This window comes from Cariama cristata, unplaced genomic scaffold, assembly GCF_000690535.1.
Source record: "Cariama cristata isolate BGI_N322 unplaced genomic scaffold, ASM69053v1 scaffold14616, whole genome shotgun sequence".
NCBI lineage: Eukaryota > Metazoa > Chordata > Aves > Cariamiformes > Cariamidae > Cariama > Cariama cristata.
The window spans coordinates 3,856-30,756 of NW_009622787.1; the positions used below are offsets into that span (position 1 = coordinate 3,856).

Sequence of the window (26,901 nt, forward strand, 5' to 3'; positions counted from 1 at the left end):
AGCTACTGCAGATGACCTGATGTCAGGTAACTGGAAAAGCTGTGAACTGGCTCATGTACCTGAACTCCAGTTGTTTCATGACAGCTGGGATGCTTCAGGTTACCTGTGGGTCTTGCAACTGTTAGCGATTTATGGAAAATTCAACTTTTTCTGTCAATATATTTATGACCTGGTAAAGAGATTATAAGCACAGCCTGGCAAATTTGGGTTCATGTTATGAAGAAGAGCCCCACAGAGAGCAGAGGCAGGCAGCGGCTCCCAGGGCAGCCTCTGTGTCCCATCAACTGCATTCCACTCCAGCATCCTCGTTGTGGGAGCAGTTGTTCACACCCCAGTTGGGCTTTTGACAGTCGAAAATTGAACGTTCGTTCCCGCTGCAATTCACGTCATCAAGCCAAATTTGTCCAGTGCCTTTGGAAGATGAATTAAACAAACAAACAAACAAAAAACTGTTGGACAAAAGAAAGAAGAATATGCATTTTTTTCTAGAGACCTCTGTGGATTGCAGGCGTGCATTGGGTTGCATGGTTGGTTTGTTGGAAATCAAGCCCTTGGGCACAGCTCAAGCAGCACTTGATATGCAGCTCCCTAATCACAAGGGGAATGAGCTGCCCCTTTGAGAAGATCCTCTTTGCTCTACTGCTGCTCATGTAGAGGACCTTGCTGTGGTGCTGTCTGGGAGTGCATAACCTCCTATGCCAGCTCTGGGGAAGTGGAAGGCTGCTGTGGACTCACCTGCTGTGGCTGTGAAGGAGGAGACCGCACGGTTGTATCCCAGCATTCGGCAGATCACAGTGGCCTCTTGGATGCCCCAACCATCATCACATATTGTTCCCCAGGATCCTTGGTGAAAGATTTCCACGCGGCCCCTCCTGCCCCCTTCTGCGATTCGTACAAAATTGAAGTTGCCTGACAGTTCAGAGGAGAAGAAAACAACTCTACTGGTCATACAGGCATGGGGAAAAAAGCACACTGAAAGAAAGAAGCAGTGACTGCCCAAGCCAGACAAATGTTCCCATCTCCATGGCTGTAGCCAGGGTGGGACCAGAAGTTACTGGTAGCTCAAATCCGAACAATTCAAGGCCCTTTCCTGGGTCTGGAGACACTAGGCTGCAGCGCAGAGCACGGACCCCTTGGTTCTGGTAGCCATGCTGCGGGTTAACCAGTGTGCATGGCAGGCACGTTGGTCCTGGTCTCAGACAGCTTCGATGCCAGAAGGCAAGTGAGAGAAGAAGAGATAAAAGTCCAGTACCTTCTCCCTTTTCACCTTTGCTCCCTTTCAATCCTGGGTAACCTGTTCCAAATTAAAAAAAAAAAAAAAACAAAAAAACAAATATTTGACAGCTGTTTGGGGGAAAATCCAGTTATTAACTTTTTCTGAATAACTGGGTGAGTCAGAGATGTGAGGGCTCCATCCCCTGGTGGAATGGACCCCCTGAAGTGTCTAAGGGTATGTAAAAGAAATGTGGCAAGAAAAGTAGGATAACATACAGCAAAGTCTTCCTAACGTGTGACCCAAGAAGAGCCACTTGCAAAATCCTATCCACTCACTTGTGGGAAACGTATCTTATTCCCACTACTACCTGTAAAATGACATCTCTGGTGGCCTTTGGGCTCTCCAGAAGCAGGCATGTTAACTCCCAAAGTAGTGCAGGAAGATCTACATCATGGGGTTTGCTGTCTAGGTGCAGCCACGGGACAGCAGAAAGCCACTCCCAACAGTCCTCCACGTTTCTGTGTAGCATCCTGGTCTTGAGAGCAGAGGTGTTTGAAAAAACCCAATGAGCTTTTCCCCCAAAACCTACCTCCACAAAGCACACATTGCTGTCTCCTTCTGGGGACCAGGAAATGAGACCTACCCAGAGGGCAGTCTCTAGCCCAGGGTCACCCCAGTTACACTTTTGCCCTCCTCCAGAGGCAAAGCTCCAAAAGAGGAGTGCATGGAGGTGCCCCACATAGACTCAGTTTATTTTATTTCTGGAGTCTCTCGTACTGTTCTGTGAGAACAATTAAAAGAAAAAGCATCTGGAGCACCGGCTGCTTCCCATGGCCTGTTGTAATTACTGTTTTGTTTTCTTTTTTTTACTACAGGTCTTAGGGATTTTGGAAGCATTCTGTGATCGGAAAAAAAAAGGGGATAAGGATAGGGAGGAGCTGTAGTGTTGGCCCTTTTGAACTATTTTTGTGTCCTACAATTAGTTAAGCATAGTTAAATAGCCCTGTTTTTTCCCATTCTGTGTTCCTGACTGCCACATTCATGTGGGATTTATCCCAGCAGCGTGGTATGCTGCAAGATGCCTCTGTACGAGGCAGAGAGGAACATGGATTGTTCCAGTTTTCTGTGAGATTAGGGATTTGAGAAAATCTAATGCATCTGTTCGTTTGCATGTCTTTTAGCACACCTCCCAAGGTGTAAAGATGACACTCTGCACATTCATCTTCTGGGAAGACTGATCTGTCGGTTGAGTTCCTCCAAATGAACTCTATAAACATGCCCCACAGCATCTTCTGCCAGTCTGTGATGGACAGTCCAAGACCAAATGCATCATCGACTCCACAGACCCTGTGTCAAACAGCCTTACCAGAGTATCCACGGTCTCCCTTGGCTCCTTTTACTCCCGGTTCTCCTTTTGGACCCTGACTGCCATAATCACCCTTGCTTCCTTTTTGACCAGTTGCGCCTGGGCTGCCTGGGTGGAAAGCAAGAAAGTCATTGCCTTTGTCCCTTCCCAAGAAAAGAACGTGACAAGCATTTCACATTGACGCAGAGAAGCGGAACATGGCGTTTAACGTGCTTTGCGTGATCAGAATAAATCACGCTGTCAAACAAGGGTTTACCTGGCACACCATGGTCTCCCTTTGTTCCCTTTTGCCCTGGAAGACCTAAGATCATCAAAACAAACAAACAAAATTTATAAGACAGGTATTTGTACATTTATAAAAGTTTATGTAAACTAGTATTTACGATGGATTTCAACTTGTCTAGTTTAGCTGTCTACACTATGGGCATCTATTCTGAAGTGGGTGTCTTATTTCCCACTGTAGTCAGTTCAGACCTTGTCAATAAAGAAAACACAGTCAGTGGAGAATCTTCTCCTGAAGTAGGTCAACTTCTGGTCATTTATTTCATATCCTAAACTCCACTAATGGGATAGAAACCCTCCCTCCAGGTGAGTCTTCACTGGCCATGTAGAGAGCCTAGACATGTAAATTTAGGTGCATCAGACATATGCAAGCACATAATGTTGGACCAGGTGACTCCCATCCCTACCATCCAGATATCAATGAAAGCAGAAAGGTGTAGGACTTAGACCTTTGTCACCTCCTGATGGAGATGAGAGGTTGCGTGCACTATATAAATTCAGAGTTGGAAAGGTTGACTCGAGAGAAATACACCAGAATAGGCTTGTACTGCAGAGTGTCACCCTATTATTTGGGTACCTGGGACAGAGAGGTGGCCGCCTTTAGTTGGAAGGTCAAAGAAAAGGCCTAGGTTATATGCTCTAAGTTGTCCTTTGAAGATACCTCTTCCTGCAATGCTACAGAGGAGGCCAGGACAGATTTTTGCTAGTGAATACCCTTCCCATCAGATTTACAGCCAGTAAAATTTGTCTTTAGCTCCAGGGTAGGGAGGTTGTTGTTTGCTTCATCTTAAACTGCTGCTTTGTTTGTGCATTTTCTGTTTATACAAAAATGCAGGCAACATCATCTCCTCCTGCATGTTACAGATGCTAGAAACAGCCCCTCCAGTGAGTAGCTACCTCCCTCGGCAGCCTGGCAGAGGCCCAGGCCCACACCATGGCATCTCAGGATGTGTTGGTGCTCCAAGAACAGGACTCAACAGATCTCTTCCTTGCTCTTGCAGATCGCTTTCTAGTGTCTGCATGATGCATGTTGTTGACCCCAAATCTGTTTTATTCTCCTTTACCTGCTAGTCCTTTGTCTCCCTTTTCACCTCTGAGTCCCGCAGTGCCTGGCATTCCTAATATTAAAAACAAATCAGTAAGGGCAAAGCCATTACACAAAGCGAGGTTGGAGTAGGAGGTCAGTGAGTTATAGGTTTGAGTAGCGTTGTACCTGGACTACCATGGGGCCCGCTGTCCCCCTTCTCCCCTTTCTGACCAGGTCTGCCTTCGGGGCCAGACATTCCCATAAGTCCACGTTGTCCGGTTACGCCTTGAGGTTGAGCAAAAGCAGCACATGTGAAATACAACACAACATATCAGGGAGAAAAAAGAAAGATAACTCAATCACCAGTCCCTGCACTATGCAGGTTGAGTTGACCCCAAGAAGGCAAAACAAATGCTGAGTCTCTGCGAATTGCAATCCTCCCCTGGCAGCTCTAATCTTAGCGGTGCCATGAGTGATGGTCTGGGCTCAAAGGCTGTATGGACACAGGTCCTTGCAGACTGTCAGCCTTGAGAGGTACAAGTGCTCTTGTAGAAGAGCGGGCAATTTCTGCCCTTGTGTGTGCACACATGTCAGGAAGGAGGACATGGCCCTCCGTGGTGCAGGACACTTCTTTCCTTCTCATTCTCCTGCACAGTGAGTGGGGTCCAGATGAGACAGCTGAGGCTGTGGGATGGGTTTGCACAATGTTAGCATGGTTTCTTCATCTCATCATCATCTTCTCTTACCCTTGGTGGGATCTAGCCTGGCTGCAGTTTTACTTATCATGAAGCACCATCTAAAAGAGATCAGTCTCATATCTCTAGAAGAAACTGCACCTTCTGTACTGCTTACCTGCCTCTCCTTTCTGTCCAGGACGTCCAGGCTCCCCCGTGCTACCTGTAACAACATCCTAGCATCAGTACTAACGAGGCTTAGCCAAAAGCTTCAGCTAGGGCAACCCTGCATGACAGCACACATGTGCCAACGGTGGGTTACGCTGTGTCCTCTGCACTTACCATTGAAACCCGGCAGTCCTGGGACTCCCTGCTGTCCCTGAGGACCCATGGGTCCAGGGGGTCCGGGGTCTCCCTTCCTGCCCGTTTCACCTTTCTGTCCTTGGAGACCTAACAAACAGCACAGCACACGTGTATGAATTAAAAAAAAAACAAACAGATTTATTGTCCCTGCAGGCAGTGGAGCACCTCCGTCTACCTGCACCAGTAGCAGAGTTTGGCCTCACACCTGCGTTTTCCATTCAGGGGCATTCCCATAAAGCTGTAGGAGGACAGGGCAGGATGGTACCTCCAGGGTCCATCTGAGCCACCTCTGGCTCTGCCAGACTGACTGGCCAGATGTTTGTCTGACCTGCTGTTAAAGACTTGCAGCGATGCCATGACACCTCCCCAGTCTGTTCCCCAAACTATCCCTACCACTAGAATGTTTTCTTCTCTACTTAAATATCCCTTATTGGAGTCTGAACCCTTCCCTTCTCCTAGCCACAGTGGAGATGGAGGACAGCATATTCCAATCCTGTGCTTCCAGGGAATTGCCACATCTCCCCTTAGCCTTCTCTTCTCTGAATAGGTGATCAACATGCTCCAAAAAAGCTGAATTACTTGAAAGTGCTTCATTTAAAAACTGACATCTCCTTCATCTTTCTGCTCCAGAATTATCCCAAAGTCCTTGCCTTTTGGTATTCCTCCTACTTTCACTTTTCTCTTCTGGAGAAACTTGTGCTAATGAGCACACTGGAGCATGTGGGATCTGATGGAAGATCTGAGGAAGCTCTAATCAATCTGTCCAGCTGTTCTCCCTGGTCTACACCACGCATACCTTTTCTGCTTTCTTTTGCTATCCTGCTTTCAGCCTTTTCTCTCTGGGTGTAGCCCATGTGAGACCCCTGAATAACAGCTATCCAGAAGCAGCCCACTAATGCATTTTACGTGGGAGAAACACAGTGCATAACTCTTCTACTTAAGGTGTATAAAAGTAAGTTATAAAGTTCTCAGAAAGAGGTTTTAACAAAGTGAGGACTAACATCCACATGTTTGTGCATATAAATTATATTGTATTATTTTATACCATGAAAATCCTACTGCAAACATCGTTGCTTTAATCTGGGATAGGCTGATAATTGAATACCTGTGGCTTTCTTTAGACAAAGGTCACTCTGTAAAGAGACTTCCATGGTGCAGAGTCAACATTGTGTACGTCCCCTTCCCCCAGCCCTCCTTTGGGAGTGTTGCTGGAGCATGACACGAAATGAAATCCCTTCAGACCAGATTGAGCGTCCAGTTCATCCAGTTCTCTCATTGACTGGCAAGCCACGCTCAGGGCTGCCTGGATTTTTATGAAATATTGACCTACGAAGGCTTCTTCTGGTGTTTTAAGTAGAATGAGTTTAGAGAGGAATACATGGGAGAACCTTAAAAATGTTGAGATAGTGAAGAAGCCTTACCTGCAAGTCCTGTCTCTCCTTTTTGTCCTCTCTCTCCTGGTTCACCACTTGGGCCAGCAGGACCAGGATCTCCTTTGCTCCCCTTCACACCCTGCAGTCCGTGTAAACCTGCAAGGACAATACCACTCGTCTGATACTTTATCGGGTGTCGTGTCTACTGAATGCCAGCAGCAGGCCATGCAGCTCAGCTGCGGGCATGAGCCAAAGCCTGTGCTCCGTGTACTTGAGAGTGGTGCTGGTGGCACTGGGGAACGGGCTCACCGTGACCGGTGCATGTTGACTTTTAAAATAAGATTTTTTCCAGCTAATTTTTGCTTTTGTTCACATTAGTTTTACATAGGCTTATTTCCTTCAACTCCAATGACATTCCTACTGACTTACATCTAGACTGAGGACAAGATTGCCCATAAAATCATCCATAAAGCCACTTTATGTTCATTCACAGAAGTAATTCAGGTGTTAGAAAAGCCTTACCTTGGATTCCTCGGTCTCCCTTTGTCCCCGGTGGTCCCCGTAGACCTGAGATGTAAAATACATATATCAGCTGACAAACATCTTCTATTCGCAGTGATGGCTAAGAAGAAGAGATGTATTTTTTTAATCATCCTTTGTGCATGCACCTTTGGTCACCACTGAGGCCAATCTTCAGCTGGCAGGGACCAGCACAACCACATGAGTAAAGTCCATGGAGCTCAGCTGAGTGTGTGGCTGGGCAAGGGCCAGCTGTCCTCCAGCCAAGCCCAGCTCATGGGGACTTTTGGGGAGATCTTTCCTGAAAATGCACTAAACTATTGGGCTCTGATTTACAATAATGGTGCTTGGCAGGAGGTGCTGTTTCAATGTTGTAAGCGCAGCCAGGAAGATATGAAAACATGATTTTTAAAAAATTTATTCATCTTTTTTTTTCTTCAGAAAAGTTTATCAGTGTAGCCAAGAACTAGGGATGGATGAGATACAGACCTGACCTAACAAGGATTGCATCTTAGATCATCATCATAGGATCATAGACAGTCTGGTTTCTCTGGACATCTCCTAGTCCAACCTCTGCTCAACATAGAGCCAACGTTTGATCAGGACTGGCTGCATCCTCACAGTCTGGAGACATTTATCTCCTGCAGTGGGTGTAGTTCTACCCAGAACCTCCAGGTACCCAGGGCGGCAGCTTGTGCCTGGCTGTGGAGGGGAGGACTTGCACCCAGCTCATTCCTGAGTCTGTATGGTCATTTCCCCAGGGACAGGGTAGGTAAGGTCCCAAATCTGTCACTGTTTGTTACAGGCACTGTTCTGCTGGGGTCCTATAGAGCAGGGACTGGGGAGGGAGGTCTCTTTGAGTTGTCCTGGAGTGAGTTGGACAGCAGGACTTGCAATGTCTGGGACAGAAAGCCCAGCTATCTGCTGGTCGTGGGATGCACATAAACCCCCTCACTGGTCCTGTCTTGTCTCACATGAAGATTTGGGACAGTTATTGCAGATAACGACTAGGTACAGTTCCTTCATCATCCTTGACTTTTTCTAGTGGGGTAGGAGTGAGGAAGCAGAACCAAAACACTCCTCCATCGTGGTCACTGACCTCTGCAGGAGCACTCGGGCAAGCCGAGGCTCCTGGGGGATCAGTCAAAAGGTGCAGCAGGTCTCCTCATGGCCAGGGCACTGGGTGTCTGCACATTGGGTAGGGTCTGGGTCTAGAGACTCAAATCTCAAATCCCCACTTCAGGTCTCTTAGGGGAAAAAAAGAGAAAGAGGAAAAGTTGTTTACAGCTCATTTACCAACATACCTGGTGGACCAGGATCTCCTTGGCGTCCAGGAGGCCCTGAAATAAATATTTAATGGATATTTTTCAGTAGTCAGCCCTCAGTGAGGATCATACCAGAGTGGGGTTGATAGCCTTGAGGTCTGGACTGAAGACACCACCCTTTCTGAGGGCACCCAGAGCCCAAGTCTACAAGTTATGGGAGGGGAGAGTAGCCCAGAGCCATGTGTGCAGCTGCCCCAGGATACAGGGAGGCTGCAGAGGGCTGTGCTCCAGCTTCTCCAGGTGTGTTGTGCTCCCCAGCCAGGGCGTCTGGAGCCAGTGTCCAACCCTGGGCACTGGGATATCACTAACTGACCAAATCTTACCCTATTTCTTTGTTCATCTGAAGTAGGTTTTTGGCCCAGCTTTGCCAGTGGTGCAGAGGAACAGCTCTCCCCACTGTACAGCCAGCATGAGGAAATGGAGCCATACCTGCAACCAGGGTGATGTTGCTCACCATCATCATCAGGTTTGCATTGCTGCTTTTAATTATGGTGATTTCCTTTTCTAAGCTTCTTCTCCAATTTTCTTCATGTCCAATGTGCTTCTCTGTGGAGTTTCTATCCAAAAGAAGTTTCTTGGCAAAGGATCTTTCCAGAATCTCTTCTGTATAGGAGGTATTTTGTTCTTGAAATTTCAATATCTCTCTCTGCATCATAAACACTGAGGAGATAAAAGGCCCACGCAGTGAATATTCCATGCTCGATCCGGCTGGGAAATGCCTATTCAGCAGAGCGACTCCTCGGCACCCGTGGAGGACACCCGGGGTTAAACACCACCACAGTTTGACCTGGGGAGCTGGTTTTCATGTGCCAGCCCTTACTGCAGCCAGGAGTGCAGCTGGGAGTGCCTTTGCAAATGCAAAGCACATACATGGGGTGGGGGAATGCTCTCCTGCAGCGGCCGCTTTGACTTGTGGTGAGCGGAGGAGCATCTGTGCTCCCTCTGAGGTTTCCTATCCCCACTCACCCATGCCTCCCGAGAGCACATAGCAAAGCTGTCTTTTGATGTCAAGCCCGCAGTAAGGTTGCAGTGTTACCTTTGTACGCCAGCAGTCCCTGGCCAGCCGTCAGCAGCAGCAGGTAGATGCTGAGGGTCGCCCGAGCACAGCACGTGGATGGCTTTTTTTGGCTTTGAGGCTCTAAAAACCAACAGAAGTAGGGTAGACATCCTCTCAGATCTCTCCTGCTACAAGCTCTGCTTGCTTCCAGCCATTTCAGGCTTGGCCACAATAAATTAGCAGTGCTTTCCAGCGACGGGTAACAGCAAGGTCCCTATGCAAGGCTGCCAGGTCCTGCAGGCAAAGCAGGCTGCCTTCCTCCCACACTGCGATTCACTTGGCCGTCTTTTCCTTAGCCAGTTTAACCAGCTCACTTCCATCAAGACTTAATCCAGCCTATAACAGTATGAATGTAGTAGTTTTTCCCTTTCTGCATCAATAAACTCCCTGTTTCCATCACTTTTAGTTGTCCCAGGCTGCCATTCACAGAGGGTTGCACAAAGCACGTCCCTCTCCATCCAGAGCGCCGCATATATGCGATTCCAACAGTGATGCATGAATGCATCGAAACAATGGAAAAAATCAATAATAAACTAAACTGCAGAACAAATAAAAACAAGTCATAACATTTAAAACAACTCATCACCAGCAAGTGTAAAAGAAATACATTGCTTTGTCAAATTTTGGCCTTTAGGAAGAAAAAAGTATTTTAGAAGCATTAATAACTGCTTCAGACATTCAATAAGTTACCCTTAATTGAGCTTTTTTTGCAAAGGAATATGATCAGGAGTTTAAAGTCTTAGTTTTAAAAGAGTACAATGATTTAATTAGTTTTACAATGGAATGGTTTAGTCAGCAATGAAGTATTTATATTCAGCTAAAAATTCATAAACTTACATTTTTTATTGGATCTAGTGATTTCAGTATCTTAACTATTAAGACATGAAAGTTTTACTCGGTGAAATTAGGCATTTTCTAAAACAGGAAAAGAACTAATTTTTTCTGATGCTCAGCGTCAGCTTTTGGCTAGAAAGGACATTTTGACATACTTCTATTTTTAAATGGCAGTTAATTTACTAGAAAAATCACTGTAAAAAGCATTTAATATGCAATATAAATACAATGTTTTATTTTTATGTGCCACTTTCTTCATAGACCAGATAAAATCCATATCAATCCATTTAATAAAAAGAAACCTTACCATTTATCTGAAAGGTTGTGGTGGCAGCTGAGGCAAACCCAATCTTGTCTGAAATACTGAAAGTGTTCATATCACTCAAATTTCCATCTTCTCCGTATCTGTCTTTAATTGTCATGACAAATTTGTCAAGGCTAACCTAAAGCCTTGTCAGATTATAGACAATAGAGAACTGATGGGTCTTCTTATCTGCCTCCTGATTTGATATGCTTTCTGATACGTTTTTCCTATCTGCTCAGTTTTTATAGACTTGTGAGAACTCTGATGTGGTAATTTGAACAGTTCCTCAAAAAATCCCACAGCTAAGATGTTCAGCTGCTCTTGTATGCGTACTTGGGGACACTGTGTCCATGGAGCCTCGGGCAGGATCCTCAAGAGGTTCAACCCTGAGTTATTCAACATCTCTGCACTATAGCAGGGTTGGGCATGAGGTGGTCATTTTGCTCCTCACACAAGTAAACCTCACGTAGCCAAGAAGATCCCAGGTTCAATGTTAGCTTGGAGATCCATCCCCTGGGAGGGAAGGTTAAGCACTACGTGGTAATGAAAAACACGTTAACTTCACCAAGATGCCAACTTAGTGATGGTGCATGACTGAAGTGCAAGGAGGGAAAGAATCAGGAGGAGCTATAAAGACAAGGTAATAATGGTGGGATGGGGGATGCTGAAGCCCAGTTGGTTTTGGGGTGTAATGGAGAACAGACATTTGCAGTCTCCTTGCCGAGGCTCTCTACAGCCCCTGCTTCCTCCCTGACCCTTTTTCCACACCCACGGACACAGTTCCTACCACCTCACCACTTCGTTGCTCACATCCTGTAAAACTCACTCCTGCAGACCTTGCCGTGGCGTTCGGCATTTTGGCATCTCCATTTGTGCAGGGGTGTTGCTCACATCCTGTAAAACTCACCCCTGTAGACCTTGCCGTGGCGTTTGGCATTTTGGCATCTCCATTTGTGCAGGGGTTGATTTTGATTTTGCAAAGTGAAGACACTTACCCAAGCCCGCAGCTGAGAGCTGTCGGTAGGTGCCAGGCAGAGCCCTCCGCACCCATGCCGCCACCGCCACGTGCTTCCCTCTCCAAGGCGCAGGGCAGCGCCCAGCACAGAGTCTTCTCTTGGGCTGCGGGTCCATGCTCATTCGCAGGGTTGCTGGGTCCTCATCACTTTGCATGGCCATGGAAGAAAGCGTGGTGTAAGCTTCAGGTAGACGTGCGCTGGAAATCCACACCCTGATGGCCCAGTGCAGAATGAAGTCCTCTGTGCTGCACCTGATGTATAGATCTCTTAAAGGTTTACATCAAAAATATGTGGGGATTTTTAAATCCACTTCTGCATTCTCCTTTCAAACATGCCTGTGCAGCTGTGACCTGGTTTGGCACCAGCGGGGAGGAAGAAGAATCCTCTGTTATCATATGTTCTGCTATACCCTGCATAGGAATTGGGATCATTTTCTTCATTGTGAAGGTTACCACCGAGTAGCTGAGCTGTAGTGACCACCTGTGCATCCTCTCCCTTCGTGGCATCTTCTCCCCACTGGGGTAAGGGCTCATATCCAGCCCATTTCTGATGGTTTGGGTGGTTCAGCTGACCATTCTGCGCAAGCCTGAAGCCATCTACTCTCGCTGGGCCAGGTGATGAGCTGGGCGTGACTGCACCTGTGCTGCCAAGTGGATGTTTATAGGGATGGAGGTGGTTCAGGTGCATGCAGAGAGCAGATTCACAACAGAGAGGCTTTTAACAACAGTTCTAGGCAAATCTCTTTTACTTCAAAAGTATTAAAAAGAAGCCGGTGGCTGTGGTGTTCCAAAGCCCTTCTAAAAGGCAAAAGGAGCAAAGAGATCTTTCTGCCTTCCTTCTCTGAGAAAGAAGTTCAGGGATATGTTTTCCCACTGCTCATGGTCATGCTGTGGCCATGCCATTCTCAATGGCCCAGGTGGCATGGGTGCAAAAGCAGTGGTAGAGACCCTTGATTTTGACAGTCCTGATCTTCACTGCTTCAGGGTTCAAAGTCCAATTCTCCACTTCACTATTTTAGGGAGGTCACTAGCAAAGTCATGATCCTGCCTAACTTTGCCCACCAGCTGTTATTGCCTACCCAGCTGGTCAAACTTAATTCTTCTCGTACTTCTAGCTGATGTAGCCCCATGCAGCTCTGCATGCTGCCACATTTCCATCAGTCAGGTGAGCATCTGGCTGCCTGGGAGCATTGCCGTGTGTTTCCAACTGGATGTCAGCCTCTGTAAACAGGCAGCAGATTTCCCTCTGCACGTGGTGCCGAGGGTCTCGGCCATGCCACGGACGTCAGAGATCCTGTACCAACACGCTCGCTCAGCCTTTGCATGTGCTCACTGCCACTGCCCCCACCCTGCTTTCTGCTGTCTTTCATTTCTTGCTGCACCATCACTGACTGCAGCAATAGATTGACTCCGATTGTGCAATTGAGGTTACTAAATCAGGAAAGAAAAAAAGAAAAGAAACTGCTGATTCAGTGCAGTCTCCCTAGGTTGAGGGTTTGCTGAAACAATGGGATTATTAATAGAATAGCAGTTTCCAGCACATTATGGGGCATGTCTGCTGGGCCATCAGCCTCACCCTCCAGGCTCTCTGCTAGGAAGCCCTGGTTACTCTCCCTGCTGCTGCTCATCCTGCCTCCTCTGAAATGCTCTGCTGACATCTCAGGGAAGAGCCTGAAGTCCTCCAGCTCATCCCTTCCCTTCCTACACTCTGATGTCGGTGACCCGTGCCAGGCAGAAAGTGCTTCTCAAGCTCTCGATGCAGAGGTGCACCACATCTGAACCAAGTTTTATAAACCGTAGCTGCCTCAAAGTTACCCTCAAAGGGGTAACTGCTGGTGGAGGGAAAAGGAAGCGTCTGGTCCCTGGCCACCCCTGCTACCTTTCTCATCTCCTTGTGTCACGGTTGTCAGCTGCAGGCATTTACCACCACCAAAAGTTCATGGCACAGCAAAGAGATGTAACACCCAACTCAAACCTGGCATCAGCTAAACACAGCAGTTCCCAGCAGTGATACTGCCAGGGAGCTTGGACAGATGTTAGCCTCCTCAAGATAAGCATTTATCCTGAAACTTCTGAATTTATGATTTTTTACAGGGGTTTTTTGGTGTTTTTTTTTTGTTTGTTTGTTTGTTTTTTTTTTTCCCAAATGAGAAGATATCCTGGCTCAGAGATGTTTTTCCATTTATCTACAAGATGGTAATTTTTCCAAACTCATCTATTTGATTGCAGACCATCTTAGGCATAAATGGGCAGAATTCAGGGGACTTCTGTGCCCCTCCAAGGATGAGGAAGAGAAGAGGTGACAGCACAAACAAGCCCCATATTGGGTAAGCCAGGGCAGCAACCTCCACCATTTCTGCTGTCACCTCTAGACTGAAGTGAGTGGCAGCCAGAAAAAGTGACAGTCTACCCCTTATCTCAACACCTGCACTCATGTTTCTGCAGATGGGCTTCAAAGAAACAAAAAATAATCCTGCCCACAGACCACACTGCTCTCTCACAGAAACAAGTAGCTGTGGTTTGTCCTGGGATACAGCCCATAGACGCACACCGCAAAGCCATCAGTGACCAGAACTATACAATTGCCTCTGCAGATGTAGGTTTGTTTGTAAACTAACTTGGGTTTTGTTTGTTTTTGTTTTTTTTATTTTATTTTATTTTATTTTACCTGATTTTCCCGTCTTTTCTCTTTCAGGAATGAACAAGGTTGGTGAATTTTGACGTACCAGTCAAGTCTTGCAGTGGATTGACCCTGGCCATCAGCCAAACATCCAGCCAGCTGCTCATTCAGTTCCCTCTCCCAGAGGATGAGGAGAAAACAGAAGGAAGGTGAGAAGACTCATGGGTCAATATAATGACAGTTTAATAGGGAAAGCAAAAGTTGCACTTGCAAGCAAAGCAGAAAGAGGAATTCATTCTCTTCCCGTCATCAGGCAGATAGGTAACCACTTCTTGGGAAGCAGGACCTCAGCACACGTGATGGTCGTTTGGGCTGAGAAATGCACTAACCACAAACATCTCCCCTCCTTCCTTCTTTCTCTGAACTTTTGTTGCCAAGCTCAACGTCATATGATGTGGAGCACCCCTGTGGTCTGTTTGGGTCAGCTGTCCCAGCTGTGTCCCCTCCCAGCCTCTGTCCCACCCTGAGCCTACTCACAGCCTTGATTCTGTGCAAGCAATGCTCACCAACAGCCAAAACATCGGTGTGTAATCAACACTGTTTTAGCCACAAATCCAAAGCACACACCACACTGTGTTGGACTGCTGTGGAGAATGTTACCTCCATCCCTATCAGACTCAGCACTGCTCTCCAGTATGATGGTGTTTATGCTAAAATGTCTTGTTCTCCCCAAGGAAGGACCAAGGACTTTGATGCCCATGGACGTTGGAGGCATTGCTGAATTCAGGGGATGCCAAAGCAGGTTGTGAGTGATCTGCCCACCAGAGGCTCACAGAAATGCCAGATCTGAGGTCTCCCTTGTGAGTGTCCCACTGACTGCCTGGCTCAGCCATGGTCAGCACACCCTGAAAAAAAGTGGATCCAGCTCTAAGGGCAAGAAATGGTATGGTACGTGGAGAGTTTCTGTGCAGAAGAGAGGCTGAGGCCAGCACACAAGATCTAAATAACCGTGATTTGTGCCAGTGCACTAAAGCAAAGCTTGAGCTGGACCCATATGGGAGCAGGGGCCTTGTTGTGAAGTCCCCCATGTCCCTGTGTGCCCGGAGCCACGCTCAGGGGTCCAGCTGCTGCGGTAGCACCTGGGCGCTCCTGGGACCACAGAGAAGCACTTGTGCTAAAGCAATAAAATCCCCAGCGCTGCCTGGCTGACATTTCTCCTTTCTAGCTTGATGTGTTGCTTGGCTTTGTTGTAGAGATTGAAAACAGATTTTCTTTGCCTTCTATGAGTTATGTTAATTTGTGTTTCATCAGAACTTGCCTCTTCTCCTCCTTTTCTTCCCCCCCCCCCTCCCCTTTAGGCTGGATCCAGCTGCACCATGAATTCAAGGAACCACCTGCAAAATATTTTAATGACTTCAACCTGCTCTTTGAGGTGAATTAATACCAGGGCAGCCTCCACAGCATGGTGAAATAGTCAGACTTGGCTAAGCAGGCCACCCTCAAAGCTGAAAAATGTGTTCTGCAAGGCAATCACTCCTGACAGGCAGCTCTGTTTTCAAGGTCCCTGTACAGTGTCTTGCTCCTCACCTCGAAGACAGTTGTCCCCTATTCAGATAAGAGCTGATCCCAGAGATTGGATGTATCCCAAACCAGCTTAGAAACAGGAGGGATAATGAGATGTGCAAAAATCAGCCACATGAAGAACAGGTTAGATCTGTTAATGGTCTGCTATAAACAGCGCAATTACAGCTGAAGGGAGACATCTCCTGGGGCTCACTCTGCACCTAGCAACTCGGTGCCGTAGGGAGATATCAGTTGCTCCCTAATGCTCCTCTTTGCTGGGATCCTTTGGTTCATCCCAAGCTCTCAACAAGGCCAAAACGACTTCTCTAAGCACAACTCACAATGCAGCCACGTCCCCGCTTTCTTCCATTCCTTGGGCTTTTAAAATCCCAGGGCCATTTTAGACTTTCTAGGCAGCTATCAATCACGTCAAATGATGCTGCAAGTGCTGTTGTGGTCCCCTCTGCCCAAGTGTGTGCCCCACAACCAACCCAGCCAGGCAAGAAGGTTCTTAACCTGCCCTCATGTTTTTTCATTAAAATCTCTGGGATTATGTGAGGTTCGGGGTCATTGTAGTTTTAGCTATTAAATTAGGCAGGTAGTCAGCAGATCGTTCAGAAGGACGTTCCTAAAGAGGTTTATTACCAAGTATTGTCCTTGCACTGGAGCACATCCCAATTAATTGCCGGCACATCAATGCGTTACTCTGGATTTATCTCAGGGTAAACAAATTAAGGAGCTAATACTTGGGCTTCCACTGAAGGACGTCACAGGATGGTTTGTCTCTGATAAGGTTTCTGGTCCAAATTTCCATGTCCTGAATGCTACTGGCAAACACTTCAGCTTGAAAATCCATTAACCTGTAACCACCCTGTGCCCCTTGTTCAATGAATGCAGAGAGCAAACGTGTGTGAGCAGCTATATACACAGCCTTGAAACCATCACTGACAGCAGTCCATACAGAATTAACTCAAAGCAACTGTTCTGTAAAACATATGTGCAGTGCTAGGCACTAAAGCTCAGCCCCTGAAAATGCTTCAGACTCCCCTGCCTCTTGGTTTTCTGCTGTCCCTAGAGAGCAACAACCAGCCCTGCTGTTCAAATCATCTCCCGTAATTGCTATGGTGACAGTGGGTGTTTCAGACACCCAAAGTCATGGCTTTCTCCCTTGAATTTCCTCCCTCCATCACCTGCCCTCTTCTCTCACGTCCCTTTACTGTCCTCCTGTGCAGCTCCTCTGGGTGCTGACACGACTGCGCTGCTCCCGTCTGCTCGGCACAGCTCTGCAAAAAACCCCGATTCCCTTTCAGTGACTTTCCTGCTTGCTGGTGACAGCCACACGCGGCTGAGCTTGCTCAGTCTCCTGCTAGGAGATGATGAGCTCAAGTGCGAAACCCACAGAATCAGCACATGGGGGAAAAAGTGACAGAGAAGGAAAAGGTGCCTTTACTGGGAGTTTTACTGCCATCCTCCAAGGCATGGCACCTACAAGAAACCACAGCCAGTTTGCAGTCAGTGCATTGCTCCCCACAGATCTTGCCTTTAGATCATTATGGGTTGTTTTCCCTTAATTAGGGCCAATAACTGATTGCTGCTTCTCCATTATGGTCTTTAGCAATGATAATTGATTCTTAATTAATTCTTTCGATTCTCCACTATTTCTCAGTGTGAAGGTGTTTGCCTCAGGAAGTATCCCGGGGAAAGGGAACAAGAAACCAATGAGGGATGGGGAGAGTGGGGTGAAGCATCCTTCGGAGCGGAGCAGGGACCCTCATCAAAGGGGCAAGGAGCTGGGAGAAGATGGTGCGGTGGGTGCTGCTGGCTTAGCATGCCAGTCCTGCAGCACTGGGAGCTGGTCGGTGTGTCTGGGGCCACCAGGAAGGCTTGCCCTGCGTCACGGGTGGTGTGTTAGGACTCGAGTCTGTGTGGAACATTTGGACTTGCCTTCGCACCTGCCAATGGCAGGCTGGTGCTCCTCATAGTTCACCTTTGCTACCGTGTATGAAATGCAAGTGTCATCACCGCTTCTTGCCCATGCAGAAGCAAAAGCAAAATCCTGGTTCAATGTTCTCCTCTGAGCATCTCGCAAAACAGGCTGATGCTAGTAGCAGGAGTGACTGAAGCTGGTATCAAAAGAGCCAAACACATTACTTTTTCTTTGCATGCTTTCAGGTGCTTTATTTCTTTCTAAGAAACTGAGTGCAAGCGTCTTGAGTGCAAATGCCTGGAGAATTACACATTACTCAGATTTTGCCAGTGGCTAAGTTGCCTGAGGTGTGGGCAAGTCTTTCTAGGGAAAAAAAATTCTTTTGTAGTGACCTTCAGGCTTTTGTGCCTTTTTCCATAATCAACACACAACTTCTTTTGGGAACTAGCTGGGAATTCTCTTCCTCCTGCTACACTGGCAATGACAGATCAAGCAGAGTTGAAGTATTTTGATGAATAAAACTAGAATTTGCCCCGCAGCTGCGACCGTTGGCTAATTCCAACCTTTCCCATTAAACTGCCTTTTTTTTTTTTTTTTTCAAAAGTAACTGGAAGCAGTGGATCTCTAGGATTGTCACATTTGTGTAAGAGTTAAAGACCCAAAAGGCTTGGGCAGAGCAGCTGGAGATTTCAACATTGTTAATTCAGGAGTACTACTGCTCTCGCACACCTGTGGGTGTTTGAGCAGAGTTTTGACAGAAATCTGTTCCAAAAGACTTTGGATGTCACAGCCTCTGTGCGTCCTCTATGTGTTGCCTAGGAAAATAGGTCCATATGGCAATGGTGATGGGTGGCAGTGGTAGAGCAAAGAATAACCAAGTGCCATTGAAGGCTGGTTCAATACAGAGATGATAATCACTGAAATAAAAAAAGGGTGGTTCTTAATAAATTCCCTCTGTTCTTACCACCAGGGAACCTGGCAGAAGGCACAATTTAAGCAAAAACAAACACAAAACCACACACATGTGTGTACTTTAAAAGAAACAGACTAGGAGGAAAGGGAGAAATCAGTTAGAAATAGGTTTTCATTATCAGTCAAATATTTAACTCTAGCCCAATAAAATAGTAAGATCGGCTTGTCATTATTTGCCTTTATTAATGACTCAGATATTTTTAATTCAATACAGCACTCGGCATCAAGAAATTCTACATGGAGGCCACTGATTTACATTCACAGTTGTGTTCAAATGAGAAGAGTTGGTGAAAATGTCCGTGCTGTAGGTTGTTTAACCTTCCCAAGGCATGTGCAGATTTAGGGCCTCACTCAGAGGGTCTTGGTGTCCAACGGTAACTTTTGGGACATGTCAGCAGGCTTCAGGTCAGGCAGGACCAGGGAAAGCCATGAGAGAAGCTGCAGTCACGGTGCCGGAGCGAAGCGTTTCTATGCTTGCCATTGCGGTCGATGGGGCAGGAGAGCTGGAGGGCATTGGCTAGAAGACCCCTGGAGTTGTGGTGGTCCCTAATGCCCTCCTTGGTGCTCCTCGAAATCACCTCCTCAACAACATTGGGGGGCCACTGAAGGACATGACTGGAGCCTCAGACGCCCCTTCCTTCTCGGTGAGGCTCTGGCAGAAGCCCTGGCTGACCCCACACCCATATTTTGGGACTGAAATCAAGAGTTCGGGCACATGCGTGGGGCTCAGCGTGTTTGCCAGCACCGGGCGAGTGTGGATAAGGGAGGTCAGCCCAACCAGTGGGAGGCTGAGCCAGGCAGCCAGGCTCCCGCTCCCCTCCCAGCCACATCTGAAAGGGATCCACAGAGACCTCAGGATGAGGCTTCGAGACTCTCTCCTCGCCAAAAATATTGGAAAGACGTGAAAAATTAGAGATCCTGATGTCAATAAAGCATGTGACAATTGCAGTGGGTTTCTGGCTAGCCTAATTTCTTTAAGTAAATTGCACCAAGCAAGCAAGCTGGTAAGCAGCTTTCACTGCGATGTAAGTGCATAGCTGAGTGAATTGGACCAAGGTGCCACATGTTAATCATTATAGGATTTTGTCTGCACAACATCAGTCTTGCACAGATCTACTTATGAAACCATACCTTTCCCATTAAACACAGTTTGGGTTTTGAAAGGGAATTTAGATTGGCTTGGCATGAACCTTTGTATAGAGCTCAGGAAATCTGGGAGAGATGGCCCCACTTTAGGTAACAAAAAAAATTAACCTGACTTGTCTTTTGTGGTGCATTGAAAAGTCTCTGCTGAAGGACTGTAGATTGATGGAGTGGCCTGAGGTGGGAAGAATATTAAAAAAGATGTCAACATGCCAATAAATGTGTGTGCCAGAAATAAGTGCATTATATGTTAGTCCGTCAGAGCAAGCTAAAGGTGTTCATTTATGGAGAGAGAGAGTCCGGTAGCTCACATCATTAAGGAAAAAAATGATCAAAGCAGAAATAAGCTCAAGTTTCCGAATGTCATCTCACCTTCAGAGTTCATTCCCTCAACCAGTCATGGGCTGGTTATTTGACAAACAAGATCCAGGGGGAAGCTCAACTCTACATAGAGACTTGAGTGTACATTTTTAAAAGGCAACCTGAAGCTCTGGATTAGAAGTGGCCTTTCAGAATTTTTCCCAAAACTTTTCCCCAGATCAACAAGAAGAACAGTAAAATCCTAAAGCAAAATGAAAAGAAAGTGGATCTAGGTCTTAGATTTCATTCTCCAGCTTGAGAGCGTGAAGATCCAGACTAATGACAAGCAGATGGAAAGTTAGGCACTGGTCTAAGTTGGCTGCCTTTGGCAGTAGGAGTGGGGCTTGGTCTATAGTGCAACATGTTTCTGGTGGAGATATGCTGGCTGGAGAGCAAAAAACCATCGCACCTCCTCACAGAAAACTGAGCCAAGAAAGTTTTTGTTTTAGATAATGTTTTGTCAGCCTAGCAACGTTGCTATTAGAGATGATATAACTCTGCTGGCAAGAAAAATCCTAAATTGATACATGCAAAGGTCTAACATGATGACTCCAGTGGCACGGCCTTACTGGGAGAGGATATCTCATGCCAACAAGCTCTTCCTTGGTGGGCTGCATGCAACCTCTAGCTGGAGAGGAGCCTGAGCAGCTGGTGGCAGGAGGAGGGAGGACGCGCACTGCACCTGCCTCTCGGCTCTGTCCCCTGGTACCAATACAGGCAGTGGGGCAAGTGATGGGGTATTTTGTCTGGTTTGGTGTAGATAAAGCCCTCAGTGAGGATAAGTCCTAATGTGTCTTGGCACGTGAATGATATTCCTGGAAAGCTCTCTGACACACCAGTGACCAAGCATGGGAAGAGGACAACAGTTGGCGGCTCATGATGAGTGTTGCATTGTGTAGCCTTCACTCAAAGTTCAGGTTCTCAATGTACCAGTAAGTGCCTTTGAGGTTCATCTGACACACAGCACCCCCCCACCAAAAAAAAAAAAAAATATTGGAGAAATATTTAAAAAAAACGTGTAGAAATATCTCCTGTCCTAGGAAATAAACACATCTCAGTCCTGTGGCAGTGTCCCAGGCTGGCAGCAAGCTCACATTACTTAATTACGATATGTTGCATATACCAAATAGCAGGGGACAAAGCCCCTCCTTTATTCTCACAGTCTAACACGGCTGTGTCTGCTTCGCAGCTGTTCAGAGCACATATATCAACACGTCTCAGCATCCCAGTGCAAGTAGAGGTGCTGGAGATGTGACCCTGGAGAGAGAAGCTGCGACGGGGAAGTCCCGATTTCACCCTTAAACAGTGCAGAACTGTCTTCTTCCTTTCACAAGCTGATTTCCTTCTCTTTAAATGCAAATTTGATTATAGTTCTTTGCAAGGTTTTTCCCCTTACAGCACCAGCTGCCCTTTTGCCTCCACATCAATTCTTCCCTGTCACCATCCTGGACCCAGTGCAGGGACGACCAGCTGCTATATTGCCACCAGGTAGGATTATGGGGACAGTGAGGGGAAAAATGCTGTGAAACTTCAACATCTCTGAGAAGTCTGGTCTTGTGCATCCCAGGCACACGCTCTTGTTCTCCTGTCTTGATTTTCCCCCGTGAAAGGCTCAGTTATACCTCCTGGCTCTGTCCTGGGCTGGGGACAGAGCAGAAAATCTCCAAAGGCAAAATAATTAAAAAAAATACAATTATTTTTAAAAGCACAGAATATTTGGGAAAAAAACAAATGTGTCTTGCACAGACTCCTGAATTGCACAGTCTCACAGGGAAGTACCCAGGAATGTGCACCCTGAGCCTGTGGTACCCCGAGCCGTGGCCGCTGTGCCAGGCAGACCCGGGGAAGATGCAGGTCTTGAGCACCAGGATAAAAACCCAACTGGGGAGGCTGGAAATGAGAGTTTACCAGTGCTCCTCCTGGCTTTAATTAAGCTCATTGTCATTTTGGTCAACTCCTGCTCTCCTTCCCTCCCTCTTTCTGTCTTTTTGCCCTGACAGTCTGTTCAGCAGACTGCTTCCAGCTCTCAAAGCTCAAATTTTAATTAAAGTCATTCAGTGGTTTTGAATGACTAATGACCTCTTATCAGCTATTGTGCTACAAATAACAGACGAATGACCTTCCCTCCTACTCTTCATTAATACACTATTATTTTTTTATACTGCCTGCCCTAGCAAGACCCTTCTTGCTTTAAAATAACATCAGAATAGAAAACCTCCTTGAAATATATTTTAGTTAGGTGCAAAGGGCACAAAGAGGCTAATGGATGAAGATGCCCCTTTACAGGCACACCTTGAAAAATCTGGCTATGAAGAAGTATAGCTTATAATCCAATTTTCAGCAAAGAGAAAGCAAGTCCTATTGGATTTTTAACACCAAAGTCTGTCTGATGGGCATTTCTGTCCATCGTTGGACAGCAAGAGTGGGCGAGTGTGGCTCAGGTTTGGGTATCCCTCAGTCCTCCAGTGATAATCAATAAGGCAATAGGAGAAAAGCATTTCTAATGGAGCTACAGAAAGGACAAGGATTTAGGATGCAAAGAAAGAAGTAAAATTTCCATTTTGCCTATATTCCTAGCTCTCTCCTTGTTTAGCTGCTGAGAGTTTTGATAGAGGAGGAAACCCCCTATAAGCATTGTCCTGAGTGGCCCCGGGCCCCACGTGAGGAAGAAAAAGAGCTGAGGTGAGCAGAAGTCATTGGTGGGACACTTGCTAAAGTCTTGGGTTTTGTCAGAAAAAAGAGATAGTGAGAAGTAAGAAGAAGAAAAAAACAGAAAACACAGTTTCTTTTCCCAGTGGCAGTTCTCTATTTCGGGGTGTGGGGTGGGGGTGGCACCTGGCTGTGCTACCTCCGGGTAAGTGGCTCCTCTGAGCCATTCTGCAGCACTTTGTGTGTTTGAAGCAATTAAGTTTTGTCTTCCTTCTGTGCTCCTTCACATCCATCGGTGCCGGAGATGAATGCTTTATGAACTTTGGGTGAGTGCCCAAGGTGTGAGCACAGAAGACCTCTGCCAGGCTCCCACCAGCGCAGTGGCTGCTCTGGTATGTTGTTTCCCTGGAAAAGTCCATCACGCAGGTTTCCAAATCCGCAGGTGCCTGGTGAGGTCCTTACCACAGATTTGCAGTGCTATGACGATAAGAGTTGAAAATGAACTAGCAGGACTGTTGAAGAATCATTTTTGTCCTCTTGAAGCTGTCTTATAAACAAACAAACAAAAAAACAACCCCAAAAAACATTACTTCATAGCATAAGTCCTACCCTGTAAATGATACTCTAAACACCAGCAACAACTTTCAGCTACAAATGACAACTTGGGCTCATTTGCAGATGTTCACCTTGATGCAAAGTCTTTAGACTCGACATTTTAGATCCTTTAGGTCAAACTCAGGCATAAACACATGTTAAATCCAGACACTTTTCAAAGCACCGGCCAAGGCACGGTCTCTAACTGCAATTTAGCTCTGTCCCACAGTGGCAAACTTGGCCTGAGCTGAAGGAGAATTGAACTTGCTGTTGTTTTTCAACAGCTGCTTATCTCTTTCTCTGTCAAATGCTCAGCCCGCTCATGTGCGCACAGCTGCCGTGCTGCGATTTGCTCCGGGTTTAAGGCTTGAAACTGTGGCTTTCTCTCGATGCATCTGCAGCCCAGGGTGGGAGACTGCAACACAGAGGCTGGAAATAGCCCAGCAGATTTCCACGGGCTTGGATTTCCCCTGCGTGAAGCCACGAAGCCATGATGGACCTGACCGTGTTTGACATAGAGGTATGATGGATATTTTACTGAAAATGACTTTCTGAGCTCCGCTTCTGCCGTGGTGGGTGGTGGCTGCGCACACCCAGCCGCTCGTGCTGCCTGACCGTGGCTGGTCACTACGAGGAAGCTCAACAAACCCACTGTGATGCTGCTGGTTTCTTGGCCAGCCCAGCTGTAGGGAAGTCACATCAAGTCATGTTCTGCTTTGTGTGTGTGGGCAGTGTGGACATATTTCCATTGTTTTTCTGTGCATTTAACAATAAAACGTCCACATAGTAGGTCTAAGCAAGGGAGCAATAATTGAACTGTTATAATAATGACAAGATCCCTGCAGCAGTCACTACAGAGACAGACTCATTCTGCCCTCAGTATCCTCATCCTTCTGTTGGTCAGGTTGAGCCAGAAGCAAAGTCGTACTTCTTCTATCAGGTTTTCCCAGAGATTTGCTCACAGTGGGATAGCCCCAGGGCTGGGGGAAACCAGGCTGTTTGGGGTCTACACAAGCCTCAGGTTTCTGGAGGTGGAGAGCTGCAGCCCTGCGGACCCTTGTGGCAATGCCTGGCCTGGGGTGGGACAGGACTTCCCAGGGATGGGGATCCTCTCATGCAGGTGGAGTTAGGTCTGCCAGTGCTCCCCAACTTGATCAGGACTGAGGGGTGCCCTTTCTTTGTACAAGATCATGGTATCCCCTCCTTAGCAGAATTCTCTGTTGAAAAACTACCTTTAATTTTCTGACCTCTATAAATTGCCTGGGATAAGTTTTACAGCAGTATGGCAAAGAAATTCCAGCTCCTGCCAATGACATTAATTCCAGCCATGACGTTAGTGTTTCATACCACAAAATTGAGAGAAAGAATAAAGAGATAAAAAATAAACTGCTGTACATGATGTTTCATCTGGGCATGGGCAAACCCAAAGATAAAGCAGTCACAGATGAACACCTTCATCTCCTCAGATGTGTATAAATAAAATTGCAGGAAGAACTAACTTTCTTTCTTGCTGTTTGAATGTAAATTTTCTGTCATGTCCTCAAAACAAAAATCCAAACTATGGAAATTTTATCATTGTGAAAATATTCATGACCTTTCTGCTACATCTCCCATGTTATTTCTTGTGACTTCAAGCTCTCCTCATTGTCCACATCCGATTCACTCGTGCTTGCTGTGGCCGGGCTCTAACTCCGCTCACTTCCCCTTGGCAGAGCACTGCCTTCCTCTTCCGAGCCGCTACTGTCAGATATCAGCTGCCAGCTCTTCAGCTGGGTTAAAAATGGCCAGGGACAGTAGTAAATTATTGCAGAGCTCATCCACTTTCTTCTCCTGCAGGCTTCAGCCTGGGAATCTGTGGACCACGTCCTAGTGTCTCTGAAAGGCAGCTAAGCAAAGATAGTGTGTTGTCGGAAGGCTGATACACCCAGTTCCCACCAGGGCCTATGGGAGGAAAACCTACTCGTTTAGGGGACTAAATCCTGTAATTTGCTGATCCCTATTTAATCCCATTCAGCCCCTCTCTTGACAGAAGGATATGAGTGGCCACATTGGCTCAAAGGGACTAAAGGCTTAGGTAGCCCACCACCCTGCCTGAGGTTAGCCAAAAGTGGGTGCCTAGGAAAGAGTAGAAGAATCAGTTATAAGAACATATTTCTAACATTTCCCAACCATTTTCTGAGCCTCCAGTCATTCTCAGCTCAGGGATTTCCTGATCTGGCTGGATGTTACTCCCAGATATTTGCCATTTCTTGGCATATTTCTTTCTTCAACGAACTCATGCTGTCACTGCTTGAATCATGCCAGCATTTGCCATCTAACTCCTTTGGCCAAGCACTCCCAGCCCAGTTGCTCCAGGATGACGCTGTCCCCATGATCCTGGGGTGCCCAGCTGCTGCAGCTGCTGCTAAGGGGAATATTTTCACTGTTGCTGAGGCTGCTTTAATACTGGGCTGAAATCAGTTGGTTCAGCCGAGGTATGGGATCATGCTCACCCACACACCTTTAGTGGGGTGGCCAAGACCACTGCTGAACTGATGGTTAGGAAAGGCCATGCCTCATCCCGTGCTCCTTTAGAGCAAAAGCAAAGTCCCCACTGGCCTCACTAAGACAAGATCAAGACTTAGTGCTTTCCTCTACGTACTCCTAGTCCAGCAAGAAAGTCCGTACAGAGAAACCTTGAGATAAAACCCAAGCCTCCTCCTGCAGGCAGAGGGGCAAGGAGTGGGGATGTTCAGAGCAGAGGGAGCTCCTGGTCAGCAAAATAGGGATGGACAATGGCAATGTATAAACTAACAAAAATGGATGGAAAGGCTGACACACCTCCAGTGATGTCAAAAAGGCTCCCAGGCGCAGGACCATGTCTAGATGGGTGATGACTAAGGAAAACTCTCCCCAGACAGAGAGATCCTCTCTACCAAGGTTCATCCCTGGGGATATGAGATATGAAGGCAAGACCCAGGACGGGGCAATGTTAAAATCACAAAAGCAAAAAGTATTGGTCTGGGAGGTTCTTAAGATGATTCCTGACATATGTTCATGCAGTCTGCTCTTAAAACTCAAAGGCTCTCAGCCTTCCGTAGATAACCTGTCTTAATATGTAATTACCTTCACAGTTAGAAAAGACATATATTTTTCCCCGAATGCCTACTACTAAGCTCTGTTGCTAAACATTGAGCTCATTCCTTTTTGTCCTCCCCTTGGTAGCTATGGAGAGCAATTGACTGCTGCCCTCTTCACAATAACGTCTTGCATATTTGAAGACTATAATCAAGTTCCCACTTCTCTTTCCTAGCCTGTCAAATACTTTGTTAAATCCGAGAAGTATCACAGCTATTGTTTGCGCATATTCATTATGTCAGACGTCCCGTTCCCAGCTGGTGGGAAGTATCACGCTCACCCAGCCTGAAACGTATGGGAGCCCGTGATGCCCGGTGGGGGGGTGGGGGGTAGGCAGAGCAGGATGCCCATCACTGCAGGGGAAATCACAGACATGGCCCTGAGTCTGCTGCACTTTTGCTGGCACCCCCGGCAGCAGGTGTTTCGGAGCAGGCAGTGATGGTCAATGGACAGAAGGGAGATGCCTCCGTGTTTCCCGCTGACTGCAAGCTACCCTGCAAGGCAGGGCTAGACAACTTGTCTTACAGTTTTTAAGGAGCCATCACCTGCTGCCTTTGCACAGGAATTGCTCTCGTTGTGGCATCTACCTCTTTGGAAACCA

At 46.9% G+C, this 26,901-nt stretch overlaps 1 protein-coding gene across 1 annotated transcript; it reads right to left on the reverse strand.

Annotated features, from left to right (window-relative positions):
• Window positions 1-280: 280 nt before the first annotated feature.
• On the reverse strand, window positions 281-10,458 carry MARCO (macrophage receptor with collagenous structure). Its single transcript, XM_009702487.1, has 15 exons — window positions 10,344-10,458; window positions 9,182-9,283; window positions 8,575-8,805; window positions 8,125-8,160; window positions 6,824-6,868; window positions 6,350-6,457; window positions 4,908-5,015; window positions 4,744-4,788; window positions 4,078-4,176; window positions 3,929-3,982; window positions 2,839-2,883; window positions 2,583-2,690; window positions 1,253-1,294; window positions 736-909; window positions 281-411 (listed from the first exon to the last, which is right to left on the reverse strand). The coding sequence occupies exons 1-15, from the start codon at window positions 10,456-10,458 to the stop codon at window positions 281-283; spliced, it is 1,443 nt and encodes a 480-aa protein (XP_009700789.1).
• Window positions 10,459-26,901: the final 16,443 nt, after the last annotated feature.

Excerpts from the sequence above, each read along its gene's own strand:
- MARCO (XM_009702487.1), bottom strand. The coding sequence starts at position 10,458 with ATGACAATTAAAGACAGATACGGAGAAGATGGAAATTTGAGTGATATG. Across the intron at positions 8,161-8,574 it reads CAACATCACCCTGGTTGCAG|GGCCTCCTGGACGCCAAGGA; the intron begins GTATGGCTCCAT and ends TATTTATTTCAG. Across the intron at positions 4,177-4,743 it reads TGGACAGAAAGGAGAGGCAG|GCGTAACCGGACAACGTGGA; the intron begins GTAAGCAGTACA and ends CTCAACCTCAAG.